Below are 24,026 nucleotides of genomic sequence, written 5' to 3'. Positions count from 1 at the left end.
CCCAACTTTTTTTTTTTTTTTTTCTTACGTAACCATTGATCTACTTTCTGTTTATGTGGATTTGTCTGTTCTGGACATTGTATATAAGTGGAATCATACAATATGTGGTCTTTTGTGACTGGCAATTTTTTTCCTTTTAGCTTATTTTTTCTTTTTTTTTAAGGTTTTTGTTTTAATTACACTATAGTTAATATACAATGTTGAATTAGTTTTCAGATGCCCATTATAGTTATTCAACAATTCTATACCTTACTCAGTGCTCATCATAAATGTACTTTTTTAAAATAAGTTTATTTTGGGATCCCTGCGTGGCGCAGCAGTTTAGCGCCTGTCTTTGGCCCAGGGCGCGATCCTGGAGACCCGGGATCGAATCCCACATCGGGCTCCCGGTGCATGGAGCCTGCTCTCTCCCTCTGCCTGTGTCTCTGCCTCTCTCTCTCTCTGTGACTGTCATAAATAAATAAAAAATTAAAATAAAATAAAATAAAATAAGTTTATTTTTTATTTTATTAAGAGTTTTTTTTTTTAAGATTTTATTTATTTATTCATGAGAGACATACAGAGAGAGAAAGTCAGAGACACAGGCAGAGGGAGAAGCAGGCTCCATGCAAGGAGCCTGATGTAGGACTGGATTGCAGGTCTCCAGGATCACACCCAGGGCTGCAGGCCGTGCTAAACTGCTGAGCCACCGGGTCTGCCCGACTTTTTAATTCTTATCACCTATTTCACCCATTCCCCCACCCACCTCCCTCTGGTAACTATTAGTTGGTTCTCTGTAATTAAGAGTCTGTTCCTTGGTTTTCCTCTTTTTTCCTTTGTGTGTTTTTTTTTTTTTTTTTTCTTAAATTCCATATACCAGGGGATCCCTGGGTGGCTCAGCGGTTTAGCGCCTGCCTTTGGCCCAGGGCATGATCCTGGAGACCTGGGATTGAGTCCGTGTTGGGCTCCTTGCATGGAGGCTGCTTCTGCCTCTCTCTCTCTCTCTCGCTCTCTCTTTCATGGATAAATAAATATTAAAAAAAGAAAAAGTCCATATATGAGTGAAATTATACAATATTTGTCTTTTTCTAACTGACTTCATTTAGCATTATGCTCTCTAGCTCCATCCGTATTGTTGCAAATGGCAAGATTTCATTCTTTTTTGTGGCAGAAAAATATTGTTGTGTATTGTATGTATACCACATCTTCTTTATCTATTCGTCTATTGATGGACACTTGGGCTGCTTCCATATTTGACTATTGTAAATAATACTGCAAAAATGCAGGGGTGCATGTATCCCTTTGAATTAGTGTTTTTGTATTCTTTGGGTAAATACCTAGTAGTGCTATTACTGGGTTGTAGGATAGTTCTATTTTTTAATTTTTTGAGGAAATTCCATACTATTTTCTATAGTGGCTGTACCAGTTTGCATTCTCACTAACATTACATGAGGGCTCTTTTTTCTCTGCATCCTCACCAACACTTGTTGTTTCTTGTTTTTGATTTTTGCTATTCTGATAGGTGTGATATCTCATGGTAGTTTTGATTTGCATTTCCCTGATGATGAGTGATGTTGATTATCTTTTCATGTATTGGCCATCTGTATGTTTGTTTTTTTTTTTTTTTTTTAGAAATGTCTATTTATATCTTCTACCCAGTTTTTAGTTTTTATTTTTTTAAAGATTTTATTTATTTATTCATGAGACAGAGAGAGAGAGAGAGAGAGAGAGAGAGAGAGAGGCAGAGACACTCGCAGAGGGAGAAGCAGGCTCTATGCAGGGAGCCAGACATGGGACTCAATCCTGGGTCTCCAGGATCAGGCCCTGGGCTAAAGGTGGCACTAAACTGCTGAGCCACCCGGGCTGCCCTTCTGCCCAGTTTTTAATTGGCTTATTTATTTTTTGGGTGTTGAGTTGTAGAAGTTCTTTATATATTTTGGATACTAACCCTTTATCAGATATGTCATTTGCAAATATCTTCTCCCATCCAGTAGGTTGTCTTTTTATTTTGTTTATTATTTCCTTTACTGTGCAGAAGTTTTTTATTTTGTTGTAGTCCCAAAAGTTTATTTCTGCTTTTATTTCCCTTGCCTCAGGAGACATATCTAGAAATATGTTGCTATGGCCAATGTTGGAGAAATTACTGCCTGTGCTTTTGTCTAGGATTTTGATGGCTTCAGGTCTCACATTTAGGTCTTTAATCCATTTTGAGTTTATTTTTGCATATTGTGTAAGAAAGTGGTCCAGTTTCATTCTTTTGCATGTAGCTGTCCAGTTTTCCCAACACAGTTTGCTGAAGAGATCTTTTTTCATTGCATATTCTCACCTCTTTTGTTGAAAATTAATTGACCATATAATTATGGTTTTATTTCTGGGTTTTCCATCGTATTCTATTGATCTATATCTGTTTTTATGCCAATATCATGCTGTTTTGATTACTTTGTAGCATTATTTTGATTGCTTTGTAGTATATCTTGAAATCTGGAATTGTGATGTCTCCAGCTTTGTTTTTCTTTTTCAAGATTGTTTTGGCTATTTGAGGGTTTTTTTGAGGTTCCATACAAATTTTAGGATTTTTTGTTCTACTTCTGTGAAAAATACTTTTGGTATTTTGTTAGAGATTGCATTAAATCTATAGATTGCTTTGGGTAGTGTAGACATTTTAACAATATTTGCTCTTCCAATCCATGAGCATGGAATGCCTTTCCATTTGTTTGGATCATCTTCGATTTCTTTCATCAGTGTTTTATAGTTTATAGAACACAGGTCTTTCACCTTCTTGGTTAAGTTTATTCCTAGGCATTTTATTCTTTTTGGTGCAATTGTAAATGGTATTGCTTTCTTAATTTCTCTTTCTGTTGCTTCATTATTAGTGCATAGAAATGCAATGGATTTCTGTACACTGATTTTGTATCCTGTGACCTTACTGAATTCATTTATCAGTTCCAGTAGTTTCTTGGTGGATTTTTTACAGTTTTCTATATATAGTATCATGTCATTGACAAATAATGAAAGTTTTACTACTTCTTTACCAATTTAGATGTCTTTTATTTCTTTTTCTTGTCTGCTGTGGCTAGGACTTCCAGTACTATATTGAGTAAAAGTGCTGTGAGTGGATATTTTTGTCTTGTCCCTGATCTCAGTTTTTCACCGTTGAGTGTGATGTTAGCTGCAAGTGTCTCATATATGGCCTTTATTATGTGGAGGTATATCCCCTCTAGACCTACTTTTTTTTTTAAATAAATTTTAAAAAATTTTTATTTATTTATGATAGTCACACAGAGAGAGAGAGAGGCAGAGACATAGGCAGAGGAAGAAGCAGGCTCCATGCGCCGGGAGCCCGACGTGGGATTCGATCCCGGGTCTCCAGGATCGCGCCCTGGGCCAAAGGCAGGCGCTAAACCACTGCGCTACCCAGGGATCCCCTCTAGACCTACTTTGTTGTGGATTTTTGTCATGAATGGATGCTGTACTTTGTCACATGTTTTTTCTGCATCTGTTGAAATGATCATATGGTTTTTATCCTTTATCTTGTTGATTTGATGTATCACTTTTTATTGGTTTGTGAATATTTGAACATCCCAGGAATAAATCCAATTTGATTGTGGCAAGTGATTTTTTAATGTAATGTTGGATTTGGCTTGCTAATATTTTGTTGAAGGTTTTTGCATCTATGTTCATTAGAGATTTTGGCCTGTGGTTCTTTTTTTTTTTTTTTTTTTGTTTAATCTGGTTTTAGTATCAGGGTAATGTAGGCCTTGCAGAGTGGTTTTGGGAATTTCCCTTTCTCTTCTATTTTTTGGAATAGTTTGAGAAGAATAGTATTAATTTTTCTTTAAATGTGTGGTGGAGGGCAGCCCGGGTGGCTCAGCGGTTTAGCGCTGCCTTCGGCCCAGGGTGTGATCCTGGAGACCCGGGATCTAGTCCCACGTCGGGCTCCCTACATGGAGCCTGCTTCTCCCTCTGCTTGTGTCTCTGCCTCTCTCTCTGTGTCTCTCATGAATAAATAAATGAAATCTTAAAAAATAAAAAATAAATAAATGGTGGAATTCACTTGTGAAACCATCTGGTCCTGGACTTTTGTTTGTTGGGAGTTTTTATTACTATTATTATATTATTATTATTACTGATTTACTAGCAATCAATCTGTTCAAATTTTCTATTTCTTCCTGGTTTAATTTTAGGAGGTTATATGTTTCTAGGAACGTATCCGTTTCTTCTAGGTTGTCCAGTTTCTTGGTATATAATTTTTTATAATATTCTCTTATCTTTTATATTTCTGTGATGTCAGTTGTTATATCTCCTCTTTCATTTCTGATTTTGTTTATTTGAGTTCTCTCTCTCTCTCTGTCTCTCTTTCTCTTTGATTAGTCTGGCTAAAGGTTTATCCATTTTGTTGATCTTTTCAAAGAACCAGCTCCTGGTTTCATTGATTTGTTCTGTTGTTCTTTTAGTTTCTGTTTCATTCATTTCTGCTCTAATCTTTATTATTTCCTTTCTTCTACTGGTTTTGGATTTTGTTTGTTCTTTTTCTAGCTTCTCTCAGTGTAAGATTAGGTTGTTTATTTGAGATTTTTCTTGTTTCTTGACGTAGGCCTGTATTGCTATGAACTTCCTTCTTAGAATAGTTTTTGCTGCATCCCAAAGATTTTGGACCATTGTATTTTCCTTTTCAATTTTCTCCATGTACTTTTTGATTTCCTCTTTGATTTTTTGGCTGACCCATTTATTACTAAGTAGCATGTTATTTAACCTCCATGTATTTGTGCTCTTTCCAGATTTTCTCTTGTGGTTGATTTCTAGCTTCATAGTGTTGTGGTCAGAAAAGATGCATGGAATGACGTTGATCCTTTTTTATTTGTTGAGATTTGTTTTTTGGCCTAATACGTGACCTGTCCTGGGAATTTTCCATGTGCACTTGAAACAAATGTGTATTCTGCTGTTTTAGGAAGGAATGTTCTGAATATATCTGTTAAACACATCTAGACCAATGTGTCATTCAAAGCTGCTGTTTCCTTGTTGATTTTCTGTCTTGATGATCTGTCCATTGATGTCAGTGGGGTATTAAGATCCCCTACTACTATTGTATTACCATTGATACTTTCTATATGTTTGTTATTAATTGCTTTAAGTATTTGGGTACTCCCATGTTGGGTGCATAAATACTTACAATCGTTATGTCTTCTTTTTGGATTGTCCCCTTAATGATTATATAGTATCCTTCTTTGTCTCTTATTACAGTGTTTATTTTAAATCTATTTTGTCCAATATAAGTATTGCTACCCTAGTTTCCTTTCACATCCATTTGCATGAAAAATGCTTCTCTACCCCTTCACTTTTATTATTTATTTATTTATTTATTTATTTATTTATTTATTTATTTATTTATTTTTAAAATTTACTTATTTATTTAGAGAGAGCGAGAGAGAGGCAGAGACACAGGCAGAGAGAGAAGCAGGCTCCATGCAGGGAGCCCGACGTGGGACTCGACCCCGGGTCTCCAGGATCACACCCCGGGCTGCAGGCGGCACTAAACCGCTGCACCACTGGGGCTGCCCTATTTATTTTTTTTAAATGTTAGTGGGACAGTTTTTTTTTTTTTTAAGATTTTATTTATTTATTGACACCAAGAGAGAGGCAGAGACACAGGCAGAGGGAGAGGGAGAGAAGCAGGCTCCATGCAGGGAGCCCGACGTGGGACTTGATCCCAGGTCTCCAGGATCACACCCCAGGCTGCAGGCAGCGCCAAACCGCTCTGCCACCGGGGCTGCCCTACCCCTTCACTTTTAATCTGCATGTGTCTTTAGGTCTGAAATGAGTCTCTTGTAGGCAGCATATAGGTGGCTCTTGTTTTTTTTTTTTTATCCGTTCCATCACCTTATATTTTTTCGATTGGAGCATTTAGTCCACTTATATTCAAAGTAATTATTAGTAGGTATGTATGTATTGTCATTTTGTTACTTGTTTTATGGCTGTTTTTGTAGTTTTGTTTTGTTTTTTCTTCTCTTGGTCTCCTCTCTCACAATTAGTTGGCTTTCTTTACTGATATGCTTGGATTTCTTTCTCTTTGTTTTTTGCCTATTACTTTTTTTTTTTTTTGATTTGTGGTTACCATTCAGTTTGTGTATAACATCTTTGTATATAACTGTCTGTATTAAGTTGATAGTCACTTGCCCTTTCACAAAGATGGCGCCGAAGGCAAAGAAGGAAGCCCTTGCCCCTCCCAAAGCTGAAGCCAAAGCAAAGGCTTTGAAAGCTAAGAAAGGTGCTGAAAGGCATGCACAGTCACAAAAAAAAAGATCTGCACGTCACCTACATTCCGACGACCCAAGACCCTGCGTCTCTGAAGGCAGCCCAAATATCCTCGAAAGAGCGCCCCCAGGAGAAACAAGCTTGATCACTATGCCATCATCAAGTTCCCCTTAACTACTGAGTCAGCCATGAAGAAAATAGAAGACAACACACTTGTGTTCATTGTGGATGTCAAGGCCAATAAGCACCAGATCAAACAGGCTGTGAAGAAGCTCTATGACATTGATGTGGCCAAGGTCAACACCTTGATCAGGCCTGATGGAGAGAAGAAAGCATATGTTCGACTGGCTCCTGACTATGATGCTTTGGATGTTGCCAACAAAATTGGGATCATCTAAACTGAGTCCAGCCGGCTATAAATCTAAATCTAAATTTTTTCACCATAAAAAAAAAAAAAGTTGATAGTCACTTAAGTTTGAACTCATTTTTTGCTCCTCTCCTCCCACATTTTAGGTGTATGTTGTTATAATTTACTTCTTTTTATTGTATGAATCCCTTAGCTGATTTTTTACAAATCTACTTATTTTTATTGCTTTTTGCTTCCTCCTTTCCTTACACTTGCTTATGGTCTTTCCTTTCCTTTTTCCTTTTTTTTTTTTAAAGACTTTATTTTATTTGCTCATGAGAGATACAGAGAGAGGGCAGGGGGCAGAGACTCAGGCAGAGGGAGAAGCAGGCTCTATGCAGGGAGCCTGATGTGGGACTCCATCCAGGGTCTCCAGGATCACACTCTGGGCCACAGGCCGCGCTAAACCACTGCACCACCAGGGCTGCCCCTGGTCGTTCCTTTCCACTCAAAGGGTCCTCTTTGATATTTCTTGTAGAGCTGGTTTAAGGGTCATGAATTCCTTTAACCTTTGTTTATTAAACTCTTTATCTCTCCTTCTATTCTGAATGATAGCCTTGCTGAACAGAATATTCTTGACTGCAGATTTTTTCCTTTCAGTGCTTTGAATATATCATGCCACTTTCTTCTGGCCAGCAAAGTTTCTCTGAAATATCAGCTGATAGCCTTAGGGGTTTTCCTTGTGTTTAACTGCTTTCTTTTCTCTTGCTGCTTTTAAAATTCTCTCTGTACCACTACTTTTTGCCATCTTAATTACGATGTGTCTTGGTGTGGACTTCCTTGGGCTGATTTTGTAGGGGGACCTCTGTGCTTTCTGGATCTGGATTTTTTCCTTTCCTAGATTCAGGAAGTTCCCTAGATTCAATAAGTCTACTACTTATTCCATCTAGTGTATTTTCTTTTTTTTAAACAGTTTTAAAAGATTTATTTATTTGAGAGAGAGAGAGAGATAGCAGGGAGAAGGGTAGGAGAAGAGGGAGAGAAACCCAAGCATACTTCCTGCTTGAGTGAGGAGCCTTGACATGGGGTCAGTCCCACAACCCATGAGATCATGACCTGAGCTGAAGCCAGAAGTCATATGCTTAACTGAACCATCCAGGCACCCCTAGTGTATTTTCTTTTAAAGGCTTTATTTATTTGAGAGAGAGAGAGAGAGAGAGAGAAATAGAGGGAAAGGGACAAGCCTGATGTGGACCTTGATCCCATGACCCTGAGATCATGACCTAAACAGAAATCAAGAGTTGGATGCTTAACTGACTGAGCCACCCAGGCACCTCTAGTGTATTTTCTATTTCATTTATTGTGTTTTTCATCTCTGATTCTTTTAAAATCTCATTGTTAAGGGCCTCACTGATGTTCTCCACTCTTTTCTCAAGTCCAGTGACTATCTTTGTGGTTATTACTTTAAATTTTCTATCAGGCATGTTACTTATCTGTTTCACTTAGGTCTCTTGCTATGATTTTGTCCTGTTTTTTCTTTTGGGATATATCCCTCTGTCTCCTCATTTTGTCTAAATCTCTATGTGTGTTTCTGAGTATTAGGAGACAGCTGTGTCCCCTGCTCACCAGAACCTGGAGCTTCAGGAGTGTCTCCTATGTGTGATGTGTGTACTTTGCTATTGGGGCTGAGCTGCTTTTTCCTTTAGTCTAGTTGTCTGCAGTGACTCTCTCTGCTTATTGTGGGTAGTATTTGGCCCTGTGGTGTTAGTGGGCCAGTCTGTGTATGCCTTAGGCTTGAGTTGTGTCAGACCAGGCATTTGCCAGAGATGCAATAGTGCCAAACTGCAGGGCACTTTCCCTCTATTGCCTCTGAGAAGCTTCTGTTCATGGGTGGACCTGCATTCAGACCAGTTGTCTGCTTCTAGCCCACTAATCTGAGTTGCTGTGAGTAGTTATCTTTCCCTCTCTCTGGAGCAGGAGTCACTTTGGGGTGGTGTTGGCCATTGTAGAGGCTGCTGGACCTGTGGCACCAGCTTTTACTGGTTCTGGCCATGAGCGTATTAGGGAATGTGGTTCCATTGGAGCATGGCACTGGGAGGGGCTGGGGGTAAGAGGTGAGGATGTCGTGCCAACAAGCTTTGCATGCCCCTAGTCCTCTGCAGGAGGGTCCCTGCAGTGCAGGGACTGAAGTGCTCCACTGCTTAGTTTCACAGAAGCACAGCATGGGGGTGTGGTTGTATGCAGGACAGGGATGCCAGCAAACTTTGTGCACCCTCATTTTTCTGTGGAAGAGGCTCTGTAACTCTGGAACTGAGGTGGGCTGTCCAAAGGGGTAGATGGGAAGAAGCACAGTGCAGAGAGGCTGGATGGCAGTGCCAGCTGCCAACAAGTTAGGTACTGAGTCTCACAGGTGGCCATGTGTTTATGTTGGGGGTAGGGGAAGGAAGGGGCACCTGCCAGTTCCTTTGTACCTGGAGGAGTTTCCCAGTGATTTCTGTCCCTCTTGGACACGCTCTGAAATTAGCAAATGACTCCCTCCCATATATCCCAAGGGCCTTTTAAAAAAAATCATTTATTTATTTATTTATTTATTTATTTATTTATTTATTTATTTATTTATTTATTTATGAGAGACAGAGAGAGAGAGAGAGGCACAGACACAGGCAGAGGGAGAAGCAGGCTCCATTCCATGCAGGGAACCAGACGTGGGACTCAATCCTGGGTCTCCAGGACCACATCCGGGACTGAAGGTGGCGCTAAGCCACTGAGCCACCCGGGCTGCCCCCCAAGGGCCTTTCAAAACTACTGCTTCTATGCTGTGTCTTTGTGGGCTGTTTTTAGTACTGTCTCCTTAAGGGCCAGGACTCAGTTTCCTCTTACCCTTCTGGCTCTCCCAGATCTAAGCCTGATGATCATCTTTCTCATTTGGTTTCCTGGTGTGGGGGTCTATTTCTCTATCCTCTCTGTGCCCATGGCATCCCTCCCTCCCACAGACAGCCCCATGAGTCTCTTTAGTTCCCAACTGTGTCTCTATCTTTCCCACCTTCTTTGATGTGGCTTCTCTACACTTCATTGTGGAGTTTATTCTGCCAGTCTTTGTGTTATTTTCTGGGTTATTTACACAGATGTGATTGTTACCTAGTCCTAGTATCCATGGGACAAGGTGAGACTAGGGTCCTCCTACTCCACCATCTTCCCCAGATGACTGGCTTCTTTTGCTTAGCATGTTTTCAAGATTCATCTGTAACAGCGTATATGAGTACTTCATTCATTTTTATTACACTGTGATATTCCATTGTATGAATATGCTTTGTTTTATTTATTCATCAGTTTCTTGGTGTTTGCATTATTTCTGCTTTTTGGCTGTTATGAACAATACTGCTGTGGACATTCATTTACAAGTTTTTGTATGGACATATGTTTTCATTTCTCTTGGGGATATGCCTAGAAGTGAAATTGCTGGGTCATGTGTTAACTATATGTTTAAACCTTTGAGGAACTGCCAGATTGTTTTCTGAAGCAGTTACACCATTTTACATTCCCACCAGCAGTATATAAGGTTCTAATTTCCCCACTTCCTCTCCAACACTTATTATTATCTATCTTTTTTTTAATTATAGCCATCCTAGTGAATGTGAAATAGCATCTCATTGTGGTTTTGATTTGTATTTTGCTGATGGCCAGTGATGTTGAGCATCTTTTCATGTGCTTATTGACCATTTATATATGGTTTTTGGAGAAATGTATTCAAATCTTTTGTCTATTTTTAAATTGGGTTATTTCTTTTTTTAACAATGGAATTGTAGGGGTACTTTATATATTCCAGATGCAAGTCTTTTCTCCCATTGTTTTTCATTTTCTTCTTTTTTGAAGTTTTGTTTATTTAAGTAATCTATACCCAACAAGGGGCTTGATGTAGACCTATTTATACTGACATCAGCAGATGTCTAACATATACTAAATGGAAAAAAAAACAATTACAAAGCAGAGTGTATAGTATAATATCGTTTTTATTTTTATTGAAAGAATCAAAAACGTCTTCATATAAGAGATATATACGTGTGAAAAGGAAAGTTAAATGTTAAATGTTAATTATGAGTGTTTTCCATTGCTGCTCCTGATCTCCCAACCTTTCTAGGGAAGGAGGAGTCCTTTATTTACTTGACTAATGAGCCAACTATAGGATTTCTTTGGCTGAAAACTGGAAAAGCCTACAGACTGTTTTACTTGAGAGAAGACTAGGGAAATATAAAGGAAAGGAAAGGGAAGGGGGAGGAAGTTTGAGAAAAGGTGCCTATGAGTATGGAGAGAGAGAGAGAAGGAGCAGGTGAGCAGTTTTGTGAGGTGGAGAAAAAATGGCTAAAGTAGACACTTTAGAAGTTTTATGGTGACATGCAGTGTCATTTTCATGTTATTCATTTTCTCAAATGAAAAATGTAAAACTGTGGCATTTGTTCCCTTATTTCAAGGCAAAAGGCGAAAGTAGTGAAATAAAAATGACTTTTCATTCTACCCAATGCTTTTAAATAAAATCTTTCTCATTGGTAATACTAAAACAACCAGCTGTCTTTATTTTTGAAGGCCTTGACTAAATTCTCATTACAGATATTTGTTCAAGTGCTGTAGCAATTGGAATTGTCAGCTATAGAAGATGTGTATATGTGCGTATAATCACCTATTGTTTAACACTCTTTATCAGCTTCAGTTCATACCCTTCTGCAGTTTCAGTAACTGCTTGCTTGTATGTAATTTTTCCTTCTTTTTAAAATAGACTATTTAAAAACAATTTGAAATATAAAACAGACTATTTTTTCAGAGCAGTTTTAAGTTCACAGCAAAACTGAGAGGAAGGTACAGAGAATTTTCATGTACCCCCTGTCCCCACATGTGGTTATTCTTCCCCGTTATCAATATTTGTCTATAGAGTGGTACATTTATTATAATTGATGAACCTACACTGACACATCATTATTATCCAGAGTCCATAGTTTATATTACAGATCACTCTTGTTGCATATTCTATGAGTATAGACAAATGTGTAATGACATGTATCCACCATTACAGTATCATATAAAGTAGCTTCACTGACCTAAAAATTCTCTGTGCTCTATCCATTCATTTCTCCCTCCCTCCTAAACCCTGACAAACACTGATCTTTTTACTGTCTCAATATATTTCCTTTTCCAGAATGTCATATGGTTGGAATTGTACAGTATGTAGTCTGAAGATTGGCTTCTTTCACTTAGTAGTATTCACTTAAAATTTCCTCCATGTCTTTTCATGGCTGAATACTATTCCATTGTCTGAAGTTCCACAATTTATTTATCCATTCACCTACTGAAGGACATCTTGGTTCCTTCCAAGTTTTGGCAATTATACTATAAACATCCATGTTGAGGGTTTTTGTGTACACTTAACACACAAAACTCCTTTGGGTACATATCATGGAGCTCAGTTACTGGATTGTTTGGTATGGGTTGTTTAGTTTTGTTAGAAATTGCTGGACTACCTTCCAAAGTGGCTATACCATTTTGTAATCCCAAAAGCAATGAATGAGAGTTCTTGTTGCTCCACATCATTGCCAGCATTTGATATCAATGTTGTGGATTTTGCCATTCTAATGATTGTATAGTGGTATCTTGTTTTAATTTGCATTTCTCTGATGACATATGATGCAGAACATCTTTTCATATGCTTATTTGAATGTGTATATCTTCTTTGGTGAGGTGTCTGATACAATCTTTGGCCCATTTTTAAATTGGGTTGTTTATTTTCTTATTGTTGAATTTTAATAGTTCTTTATGTATTTTGGATAACAGTCCTTTATCTGATATCTCTTTAGCAAATACTTCCTCTCAGTGTATGGCTTAACTTTTCATTCTCTTGACAATGTCTTTTGCAGAGCAGAAATGTTTAATTTTAATGAAGTCCAGCTTATCAATTTTTTCTTTTGGGGCACCTGGGTGGCTCAGTGGTTGAATGTCTGCCTTTGGCTCAGGTCATGATCCCAGGCTCCAGGAATCGAGTCCCACATCAGGCTCCCTGCAGGGAGTCTGCTTCTCCTTCCGCCTATGTCTCTGCCTCTTTCTGTGTGTCTCTCATGAATAAATAAATAAAACCTTAAAATTTTTTTTTCTTTCTTGGATCATCGCTTTGATCTTGCAACTAAAAAGTCACCACCAAAACCAAGGTCCTCTAGCTTTTTTCCTATGTTATATTCTAAGAGTTTTATAGTTTTGTGTTTTATATTTAGGTCTGTGATCCATTTTGAGTTAATTTGGGGAAGGGTGTAAGGTAAGTGTCTATATTCATATTTTTAAAAAAATATTTTATTTATTTATTCATAGAGACACACACGCAGAGAGAGAGGCAGAGACACAGGCAGAGGGAGAAGCAGGCTCCATGCAGGGAGCCCGACGTGGGACTCGATCCCGGGTCTCCAGGATCACACCCCAGGCTGCAGGCGGCGCTAAACCACTGCACCACGGAGGCTGCCCTATATTCATATATATTTTTTTTGCATGTGGATATACAGTTGTTCTAGCACCATTTGTTGAAAAGACTGTCTTTTGTCCAATGTATTTTGTTCCTTTGTAAAAAATCAGTTGGCTGTATTTATTTTATTATTATTTACTATTATTATTATCAGCAGACTATTTCTGGGCTCTGTATTCTGTGTGATTGATATATTTGTCTAGACTTTTGTATATACCACACTGTCTTGATTCCCGTAGCTTTATAGTAAGTCTTGAAGTCATGTAGTATCAGTCTTCTGACTGTATCCTTCTCTCTCTCTCTCTTTTTTTTTAAGTGTGTGTGTGTGTGAGAGAGAGATAGAGAGTGGGGTGGGAAGGGGCAGAAGAGGAGAGAGAGAGAGAGAATCTTAAGCAGACTCCCTGCCAATCAAGGAGCCTGATGTGGGGCTCAGTCTCACTCCAAAACCATGACCTGAGCCAAAATCAAGAGTCAGATGCTCAACTGCCTAAGCCACCCAGGCACTCCTGTTTCCTCTTTTAACATTGAATTGGCTATTCTGTGCCTTTTCCCTCTACATATCAGCTTAGAATTAGTTTGTCAGTATCTACAAAATAATTTCCTAGGGTTTTGACTGGGATTGATTAATGTATATATCAGGCTGGAAAGAACTGGCATCTTGACAACACTGAGTTTTTCTACTTATGAACATGAACTATCTCTCCATGTATTTAGTTCTTTGATTTCTTTCATCAGAGTTCTGTAGCTTTCCTCATGTATATAATTTTGTATGTTGCAAATTGACCTTGGAAATTGTTATAAGTAGTTCAACCAGGGGTACCTGGGTGGCTTGGGGGTTGAGCATCTGCCTTTGGCCCAGGTCATGATCCTGGGGTTCTGTGATTGAGTTCTGTATCAGGCTCTCGGTAGGGAGACTGCTTCTCTCTCTGCCTATGTCTCTGCCTCTCTCTCTGTTTCTGTCATGAATAAAGAAATACAATCTTAAAAAAGAAGAAAAGAAAAAGTAGTTCAACCAACTTACTCTATTCACATAGTAGGTCCTGGTTCATATAACCATATAAGCTGGTTCATATAAGCTGTAGGAACCAGGATCCAGAGAGCCATACTAAAGAGTTCTTGGCTTTTCTTGTTTGAAAGAGCACTTCTTCTTTTTTTTTTTAAAGATTTATTTTTATTTATTTATGATAGACACAGAGAGAGAGAGGCAGAGGAAGAAGCAGGCTCCATGCCGGGAGCCTGACGTGGGACTCGAACCCGGGACTCCAGGATCGCACCCTGGGCCAAAGGCAGGCACGAAACCGCTGAGCCACCAGGGATCCCCTGAAAGAGCACTTCTTTCTGGACTTTCATGTTTTAATGGAGAAAGTAATAACACTTACCAGATTCTATCCTTACTCCGCACGGATGTAATAAAACATGGTAGTATTATATGGTTCTGTGTGTGACCTTGAGCAAGCTAGTTCACCTCTTTGTGCCTCAGTTTTCTCAAGTAATTTCATAAGATTGCTATAAAAATTAAATTAGGAAACACATGCAGGTGTTTATAGCGTAGCACCTAGCATATGCTATGTATTCAATAAATGATAGCTAGTAGAAGTTTGCTATTATTGAATTTTCTTCCTCCAGAATTTTAAACTATGTCAGAAAAAACAAACAGCTATCAATTTTCTCAAATTCCACACTTAATTCAATCTGATATAAATCTAGTTGTATCCATGGTAAACTTGAAGTAGTAACGAAAAAACGGTTTTGTTTGGGTTTTGTTTTTTAAATTAAGTTGTGAAAGGAGTTCAAAGGAGCAACAGAATGAAACATACTTAAGTGGTGAAACAATACTCCCTTCTACCTACTTCCCACTCCTCTGCAATCATCAGCATTTATTTCCTTGAGGAAAGGATAATACAAGTGAAAAGCTTTTGAGTTACAAGAACCTGAACTTTGGAGTTATAAAACCCAAGGCCTAAAAGATTCAAGGTATAGAATTCATGCCGTCATCAGAGGATTTGGAAGAATAGATGAAGAGTGAGTCTGCTTACTCCACTCTGGACTAATAAAATGTTTATGGGCCCAGCAGGATGTGGGCACAAAGAAAGAGTGTTCATGAGTATATACATGAAATGTGTAGGCAGTAAGCCTGAGAGAGAGCCCACCTTATTGAAAAGACCAGCAGACTCAAAAAGGCTCTACTGCCAGGACCAATCAGGCATCCCAATACCTAGCAGGGCACAGGTAGGAATGAACACATGGCAGCTTAAATAGATGCTACCCAGAGGCCTCAACATCATGTTCAACTCTGGAACTTAAGTGCAGCCCAGGAAAAGGAAGGAGGGGGACATTTACTGAGATTAAGTTGTTATTGGGTGGAATGGAGGCTCAAAATAGAAATTAAGCCTACTGATATAAAAATAAAGTTAATTTTTTACACTCCTGAGTTAAGGTCTTAAATCTATAAAGATCTAAATATGTTCTCAGTGTCTTACTATAATGTTTAGAAGTGTAATATCCTTCTTGTATCTAAAAAACTATAGGCTGCCTTCCAAACATCATGCCTAGAAAAAAGGTATCATTGTCCATGATGCTAATTACACATTACATAGAAAGTAAATGCTTTAACCATACCAGGGTAGAATTAAAATACATACTTTATTTGGAAGGGGTCCTAAATTTGTAAGAAAACAACATTTTAGAATACTTGGTAGTTAAAATGATTTCCATGTATAGATGCTAAGTTGTCTAGACTTGCTTTATGAAGATGGGCTCCCTCAAACACCACCATCTTAGATAATTCAGCATTCAATGCAACAGCAAAAACATAGCACGTTAAATCTGGCTGGAATGTAGATAGAGACTGACATGTTAGATTTAGTACAGCTGTAGAATTAATACTCAAAACCCCCATGCTGCATAGTTTTCCCATATGCTACATAAAAATGCTATATAGTTTCTCACTCACAAGCTGCTATACTAGGGTGCTAGCTGATTTTATGCCTTCAACTTGCTTAATGTTTTCATTTATATACAATAGAGTTTTACATCACATCGGTCAAACAACCTATTGCAAAATAATTTACAGCAAAATCATATTAAATTTATACAAAGTATTGATTTAGCATTAATTTTCAAACTGTGAAAGTCAATAAATTATAAATCTATAAATAAGTTAGTGAAGCAAAAGACATAAATGACAAAAAAAATTAGTCATTGTGTTGTGTATTTGCTTTTTAGATAGCTATATGGGGAAAATATATGGAGGACGACTTCATAAAATTTAAAATTAGTAACATAAAAATAACATAATACACAAAGAAGTAAACTATTTCAACAAAATTGTGAAGAAAAATCACCCAAGAAAGTGGTTCATAATCTTGACATACTGGCATCACAGTTCAGTTGAATGATACCCTGCAAAGGAAAGCATCTTCACACCCTTGTTCTTCCAAAAAATTTTGGAGATAGATTGATAACACAATCTATTTAATTCTCAGAATATCATGTTTCTGTTTGTGTGCATATGTTTGAATATCTTTACTATTTAAAAGACCACATTGAAGACATTACCTTGGCAATATAATAGTTTAAACCCCAGTAGATATTTGAATCTCCTCTACTATGTGCTTTTTTTTTTTTTTTTTTTTACTATGTGCTTTAATAAGCAATCACCCAGCCTACATTTGATCACCTGCAGTGATGTGAACTCACTATCTCTGATACATAACTGTCTATTTGTTTTAGCTTTGACTGGTTACTTAGAAATTGTAGCAATGCCAGTTTTGTTTTCATTTTGGTCAGAGAAACCTTTCTTCTAAGACCATATTTACCAGATCCTTTGTAACCCAATCTCAGTGGTGTCAAGTAGGCACAATAGAGATCAGATAAGAGAGGACTCCTGGGTGGCTCAGCAGTTGAGCATCTACCTTTGGCTCAGGGCCTGATCCTGCAGTTCCAGGATCGGGTCCCACATTGGGCTCCCGGCATGGAGCCTGCCTCTCTCTCTGCCTGTGTCTCTGCCTCTCTCTCTCTGTATGTGTCTCTCATGAATAAATAAAATCTTAAAGAGAGAGATTAGATAAGAGAGTCATTATGGGTCATCCCAGGATTCCAGGATCGAGTCCCACATTGGGGGTCCCTGCATGGAGCCTGCTTCTCCCACTGCCTATGTCTCTGCCTCTCTCTCTCTGTGTCTCTCGTGAATAAATAAATAAAATATTTTAAAAAGTCATTATGTTAATGAAGATACCATTATAATTGCTTAGAAGAAAAGTCCTTCATTTTGACACATTTTCTTGTTAGTTGCTGTTTTCATTAGTTACTATTGTTTAGTGAAAAAAGAGGGTTTTCATTTGGAGAATTATGTCATGAGAATGTACATTCCTGTCAAGAGTCCTGAGTCCACTGTGATTGGACTAGTTGAGGTTTAGTTCCTGTGCCCACCATAGGCCAGGGGAATGGGATGCATTAAACTTGGTATGTGCTTTAACTCTAGGCCCTGTGGTAGTATCCTGTCAGATCATGTCGATTGTGAAAGGGTGAGCAATGAATCACAAAGGAAAATTAGGGCTATGACTAGTTCTACTGTGAATGTTGTGCAGGTTGTGCACTGCACAACTCCAAAGGTCAGCATTCACACTGTCTGCAATGTGATTAGCACCCCCTTGGAATTTTTCAGTGTACAACCTATGCAGCTTTATGCAGTAATCCTAAGCCATGACTTGGAAAAGAAAGAAATGCTGGAGAAGCAAATTACAAATATCCTCTATTCTAATAAACTACTTTGCTTATCTATTTGTTCCCTAAAAGCTTAAGAGAGTACTTATGATCCTTTAATTTTTTTTTAACTTATGATCCAATTTTAACTGTTTCCCTGATCTATTTATTTATTTAAAAAATTTTTTTAAAAGATTTTACTTATTTATTCATGAGAGATACACAGAGAGAGAAAGAACACAGGCAGAGGGAGAAACAGGCTCCATGCAGGGAGCCCAACGTGGGACTCGATCCTGGGTCTCCAGGATTACACCCTGGACTGAAGGTGGCGCTAAACCGCTGAGTCACCAGGGCTGCCCTCCCTGATCTATTTATATGTCTTGTCTCTGAAACAGTAGTTTTTAAAAATGGTACTATTTTTTTTTTAATTCAAGTTAGTTAACATATAGTATAGTATTGGTTTCAGGGGTAGAATTTAGTGATTCATCACTTATATATAATATCCAGTGCTCATCTGAACAAGTGTCCTCCTTATTGTCCATCACCCATTTAGCCCATCCTCCCACATACCTCCCCTCCAGTATTCCTCAGTTCTCTACATTCAAGATCTCTTATTGTTTACCTCCCTCTTTGTTTTCCTCTTGTTTTATTTTTCCTTCCCTTCTCCTATGTTCATGTATGTTGTTTCTTAAATGCCACATATGAGTGAAATTGTGTATTTGTCTTTCTCTGACTGACTTATTTCGCTTAGCATAATACCCTCTGGTTCCATCCATGTCACTGCAAATGGCAAGATTTCATTCTTTTTGATGGCTGAGTAATATTCCTGTGTGTGTGTGTGTGTGTGTGTGTGTGTATGTGTGTGTCAGTGTCACATTTTCTTGATCCATTCATCAGTCAATGGACATTTGGGCTCTATCCATGATTTGGGTATTATGGATAATGCTGCCATAAAAATCGAGGTGTATGTGCCCCTTCAAATCACTATTTTTGTATCCTTTGAGTTAATACCTAGTAATACAATTGCTGAGTTGTAGGATAGTTCTGTTATAACTTTCTGAGGAACCTCCATACTGAAACAGTAGTTTTCAATTTTTTTTTTTTACTACAATATGCACAAAGAATGACTTTCATATAAGTTTACATGTAGGCTACATATAATCCTGAATATGTACTCAAACTCTACCCTTTTGTCACTTATTCAAGAAAATACAACTGTGCTCTCTTGGGAACAAAAGAGAAGTGAGAGCCTTGGACCTTGTGTGGAATGTGGTGTTCGTGAAGTGTGAGTCCTGCCCTTCCCCATAGGAAGTCAAGTTATATGGGAGATCCTTAGAGGATCTCTTGTAAACTGTGTTTTGAGGGAAGTGCCTGCAAGAAGGAGTGACTGGCATTTTGGTATCGCAGATGTCCACACCTCTGTTTAGGTGGCACATCTGATCTATCACCTGTCTGAGCAAGGGAAGAGTAAATATGAAAGAAATGGAGAGACAAAGACTGGGCTTGGTGGAGCAGCCTACATTCTCTTGTATTAGAACAAGGATGTCAGCCTTTCTCAGGGGTTGGGAGGTATAGAAAGCAACTACCTGTCCAACAGAGCTTCTCACTGACTGAAGGTACCCCAACAATGAAAGGCTAAAGGAGACAAGCACAGACGTGGTAAAAGTGAAGCTAGAACCAGACCTCTCAAGATTGAGAACTGAGTTGTGGTGAGGCCCCATCACACGCCCCAAGAAACCACACAGTAGCCATAGGAAGAAGTAGACAATTGAACACCTTTCACATAGAAGATACTTTGGTGGTCATGGTGGTGAGCTACCCAGATTTCCATTCAAGAAAGAACTTGCTTTTCAACTGCAGGAAGTGCAGTTAGCTGAACGCCTCCAGCTGCAACATCTCCAGGATTAGATGCAGAATTTGAGCTAGGGCCTATGCTTTTTCTGGGTAGCCCTTAGTGACAAAACACAGTAGGCGAATAAGGCCTGGCCTCTTCTGCTTGGTGCAAGACTCCTCTACTGTGCAGTCTTTGCTTCATAGCTCCTTCTTGGTTGATTGAGACTTTGTCAGACCTGCATCACATTCTGAGATTATCCCTTTCTGATTTTGTTTCCCCGACCCTATCCTTTATCTTTTGTAGGCATTACTCTTTATATCTTGTACTCCTAACTCTGTTGCAGTATCTACTTCTTGGACAACTTGTACTAACACAGTATCCTTGACCAGTTAGCATTTACCAGAGAAATAGTGACAAGTCACTTCCATACCCAATTAGAGAAAGGGAAGTTTGCTGTTTTCACCCTTCCAGGTACTACCAGCAGCAGGGGAGTAGAAACAGAAAGGTGAGGAGACAGAAGTAAAGCAGATGATTCCTCCTTCCCACCCCATCCTTTCAGCTTTGGGTCAAGCCTTCTCTGGGAAGGAAGGGGGGATGAGAAAGAAACTAAGTTAAAATTAGGGTTACCATGGGACATCTGGGTGGCTTAGGGGTTGAGCATCTGCCTTTGGCAGAGGGTGTGACCCCAGGGTCCTGGGATCAAGTCCTGCATCAGGCTCCCTGCAAGGAGCCTGCTTCTCCCTCTTTCTATGTCACTGCTTCTCTCTCTGTATCTCTCATGAATAAATACATAAAATCTTAAAAAAAAAAAAAAGCACTGGGGTTACCAGATTTGCAAATAAAAATACAGGACATCCAATTAAATTTGAATTTCAGATGAACATTGAATAACTTCTCAGTATAAGTATGTCCCAAATATTGCATGTTTCTTTTTTTTTAATATTTTATTTATTAGAAACAGAGAGGCACAGACACAGGCAGAGGGAGAAACAGACTCCATGCAGGGAGTCTGATGTGGGACTTGATCTTGGACCTCCAGGATCATGCCCTGGGCTGAAGGCAGCACTAAACCGCTAAGCCATCGGGGCCACCCCATATTGCATGTTTCTAAATACATTTTTTCCAGACTTAGTTGTTTGTTTTAAGGGATAAACTTTTAATCCTCAAAAGGGATCAGAAAGGTATAGAATTTGACCAAGATGTTAAAGGGAAGAAAGAGATTCAACATAGTACAGCTGGACCCATGAGAGAAAAAAAAGTTTCAAATTTGAGATTAAACTTTTCAATAAACTGGTTATATGCATAAGCATATAGAGTAAATCTTTCCAACACTTCTATACTTTAATTGTGATTAGTAACAATTATTAGATGCTATAATGCACCAATGGCTTGGTGTCTTCTATTGAACCCTGATTTCAAAGACACTTCAGTGGAATGTCATCTATTTAAGTTGAAGGGTGTAAAAAAACCTTCCTATACTCTCAAAAATCCTTAGAGCTGTCCAAAAGAAAGTAAAAGAAAAGAGCTTTGTTCTTTTGCCCTGCACTTGCTTGAAACTTCTAAATTTTTAACCTTGGGTAACAAGTTCATCCTATCAACTCCTAGCCATTGTTGCATGCTGCAGAAGAGGTAGCTATCACACCCTCTTATCTCACCTCTCTGTCAAGGTCAACAGCTAGACAGAGCCCAGAGTGGAGAGGGTGGAACTTAAAATTGCTTATGAAATATATTTGTTCTGAGGAGGACCTGAGGGGTGAGTTCTGGAAGAATAAACAAGAGACAATTTCCAGAGGGCAAGAGAACAAAATATAGTGAGGAATTACAGCTCAGACACACATATTGTGCAATGTATGTATTGGGGTGGGGGGCAAGCAATTACAGGTTTATGCTCAGGAATGAATGAATTAATTGAACAAGCAGATATTTCTTGGTTCTTGAATTTTAATCACACCTTTTAAAGAGTGTAACATTTATGTAAAAACATATCTGACTGGGAAGAAATATACCACAATGCTATTTCACACAATATATTTTTGGTATATTCTCTATGAACTGTGTATGTATCATTTTTATGATTCTTAAACAGACCCATTTGTGCCAGCATTTTAATACCATAAATAAATGCCCATAAAACAATTTTTTTACTTCTTTTGACTCTTTGCTGTTTCCATTGTTTATAGCAATGTAATGATTAAGAATATTTTTTCATCTGAAATTGACTTATAAATGATTACCTAGTTGAGTGCATCAAATAATCATATAAATGAAATGAATAATGGGGAATTCTGATTTTACCCGTACACTCAGCCTTATTGGAAAGGGTAGTTGTGTAAATTAATAATATCATATCTAGGTGTAAAAGACCAACATAAATAATTTATATGTGTTCCTTTTTTTTTTTTAATTTTTATTTATTTATGATAGTCACAGAGAGAGAGAGAGAGAGGCAGAGACATAGGCAGAGGGAGAAGCAGGCTCCATGCACCGGGAGCCCGACGTGGGATTCGATCCCGGGTCTCCAGGATCGCGCCCTGGGCCAAAGGCAGGCGCCAAACTGCTGCGCCACCCAGGGATCCCTATGTGTTCCTATATTAATATAATATAGTATAGTTTAAGTGAAGGAAGCGCTGGGTTGATAACCATCAAATTTATAATTATTTTATTATTTTATTTTTATTTTTTAGAATTCTTTTAATATCAGGCATTTTATAGATAAATATTCTATAAAGGCCACATAGAACCTAGATTCCATAAAATCCAGGTAATATATTGATCTCATATCTGTAAATCAACAATTTGATCTTCACATGAATGCATTCCACTTCATGCTTCATCATAAATTTAAATTTAGAATTATGAAGGTTTTATATTTTTTTCAATAGAACGATAAAATCTCATCATAGAGATCATCAACTGAGCCTCGTGCCTCTAGGCAGAACCATAATTAAGTCATCTTAGATGGGTAATTGTCCATCCAGTCAGAGTCTGTAACATGCTCAGTATTCCATTCTTATAAAGATCTTTCAACAGAAGTTTCTTTATTATGTTTTAATTTAAGTATTTGCTTTTCAGTTTAGTCCCACTTCATCTGACTTTATATTACATATAGGAATTTATCCCATTATAAACATTTATGCAGTAAGTTTCCTTATTTCATCATTTCATTTTACTCAGTGCCACCCTGATGAGAAAATATTGTTTCATGTTCATCGTTAATGTTATTTGCTTATATATTAACTACATTTTCTTCTCTTTTATCAGAGTATAATGATTTACTATTACATTGCCCATTTAATTGATATCTGTATATGGTGCTTTCTTTTTTCATATAATTTGCTTTGACAAAGCAAAAAATGGCTCTCATGTATTTATCCGTAATTTATAAGTACTAAGCTGTAGTAATTTGAGCTCATACAGATGGCTTACCTTGAGTAAAATTATTGAAGAACGCTGAAATGTATATGAATGAGAGACGATTATCATCTATCAGATCCATGATTTCCCGCAATCTATGTTTTTAGTGGTGTTTAATTGTTGTCAGTACCTGGCACAGTATTTAGGACTGGAGCAATAATTAGTATGAATAATAATTTAACCACTATGATGCATCTCCTATTGATAAAATAGCCCTTAAAAGATGGCAATGCGGGTTTCTAATCTGTCTGGATAGCATGGTGCCCTGCGTTCTCCTTCCCTTTGACACTGAACCACTTGTTGCTCCAGATAACCGAAATATAACATATAAGCAAGGATGGGTTTTCATCAAAGCAGCCCTATATGAGAGATGAGGAAATATTTAGGGTACCAGGCACATAGGTTATATACAGTGGGGAATGTCTAGAGATGAAACTAAAAGTATCACATGGTGAAGGGCCTTGTATGTTACACAGAAGAGTTTGGATTTTGTTCTTAAGAATTAATTATAGGGCAGCCTGGGTGGCTCAGCCATTTAGCGCCACCTTCAGCCCAGGGCGTGATCCTGGAGACACGGGATCGAGTCCCACGTCGGGCTCTCTGCATGGAGCGTGCTTCTGTCTCTGCCTCTCTCTCCGTGCGTCTCTTATGAATACATAAATAAAATCTTAAAAAAATTAATTATAGCATTAGGCAGGGACCTTGAAGAAGTATTATGCAGATTTAGATTTAGAAAGAGCATTCCACAGGAGAACAGTGGAATGGTAGGTATACAGATAGAAAAATGGCAAAGGCTTGATCTAAGGCAATGATGTGGAATGAAGGGAAAGGGTGGAATTGAGAATTACAAAAGGTAGAATAAAGAGGATTAGGTGGTTGATTAAATATCCTCTAAATCTGAAATCCATTAACACATTAACAAAGCACACAACATGGAATTTCATCCAAAGGAAGATTGAGCTACTAATAGACAGCAAGAAGGCAAGAATGCTGGACAGCCA

At 38.2% G+C, this 24,026-nt stretch overlaps 1 protein-coding gene across 7 annotated transcripts in view; it reads left to right on the top strand.

Moving 5' to 3' along the window:
• LOC144286226 (uncharacterized) overlaps nucleotides 1-24,026 on the top strand; it is a 146,534-nt gene that overhangs the window by 37,244 nt on the left and 85,264 nt on the right. The window contains exon 4 of one of the 7 annotated variants that reach the window (XM_077852436.1): nucleotides 14,262-20,425. The exons of 5 other annotated variants lie outside the window; for them this stretch is intronic. In XM_077852436.1, coding sequence (XP_077708562.1) covers nucleotides 14,262-14,313 — 52 coding nt within the window. In that variant the 3' untranslated portion in view covers nucleotides 14,314-20,425. Of the gene's footprint in view, nucleotides 1-6,138; nucleotides 6,678-14,261; nucleotides 20,426-24,026 lie in introns of those variants that run through there. One more of the 7 variants, XM_077852440.1, reaches the window with a different exon arrangement.

This window comes from Canis aureus, chromosome 16, assembly GCF_053574225.1.
Source record: "Canis aureus isolate CA01 chromosome 16, VMU_Caureus_v.1.0, whole genome shotgun sequence".
NCBI classification, from domain to species: domain Eukaryota; kingdom Metazoa; phylum Chordata; class Mammalia; order Carnivora; family Canidae; genus Canis; species Canis aureus.
Note: the sequence above shows the minus strand (reverse complement) of the source record. Positions and strands in the feature narration are given on the sequence as shown.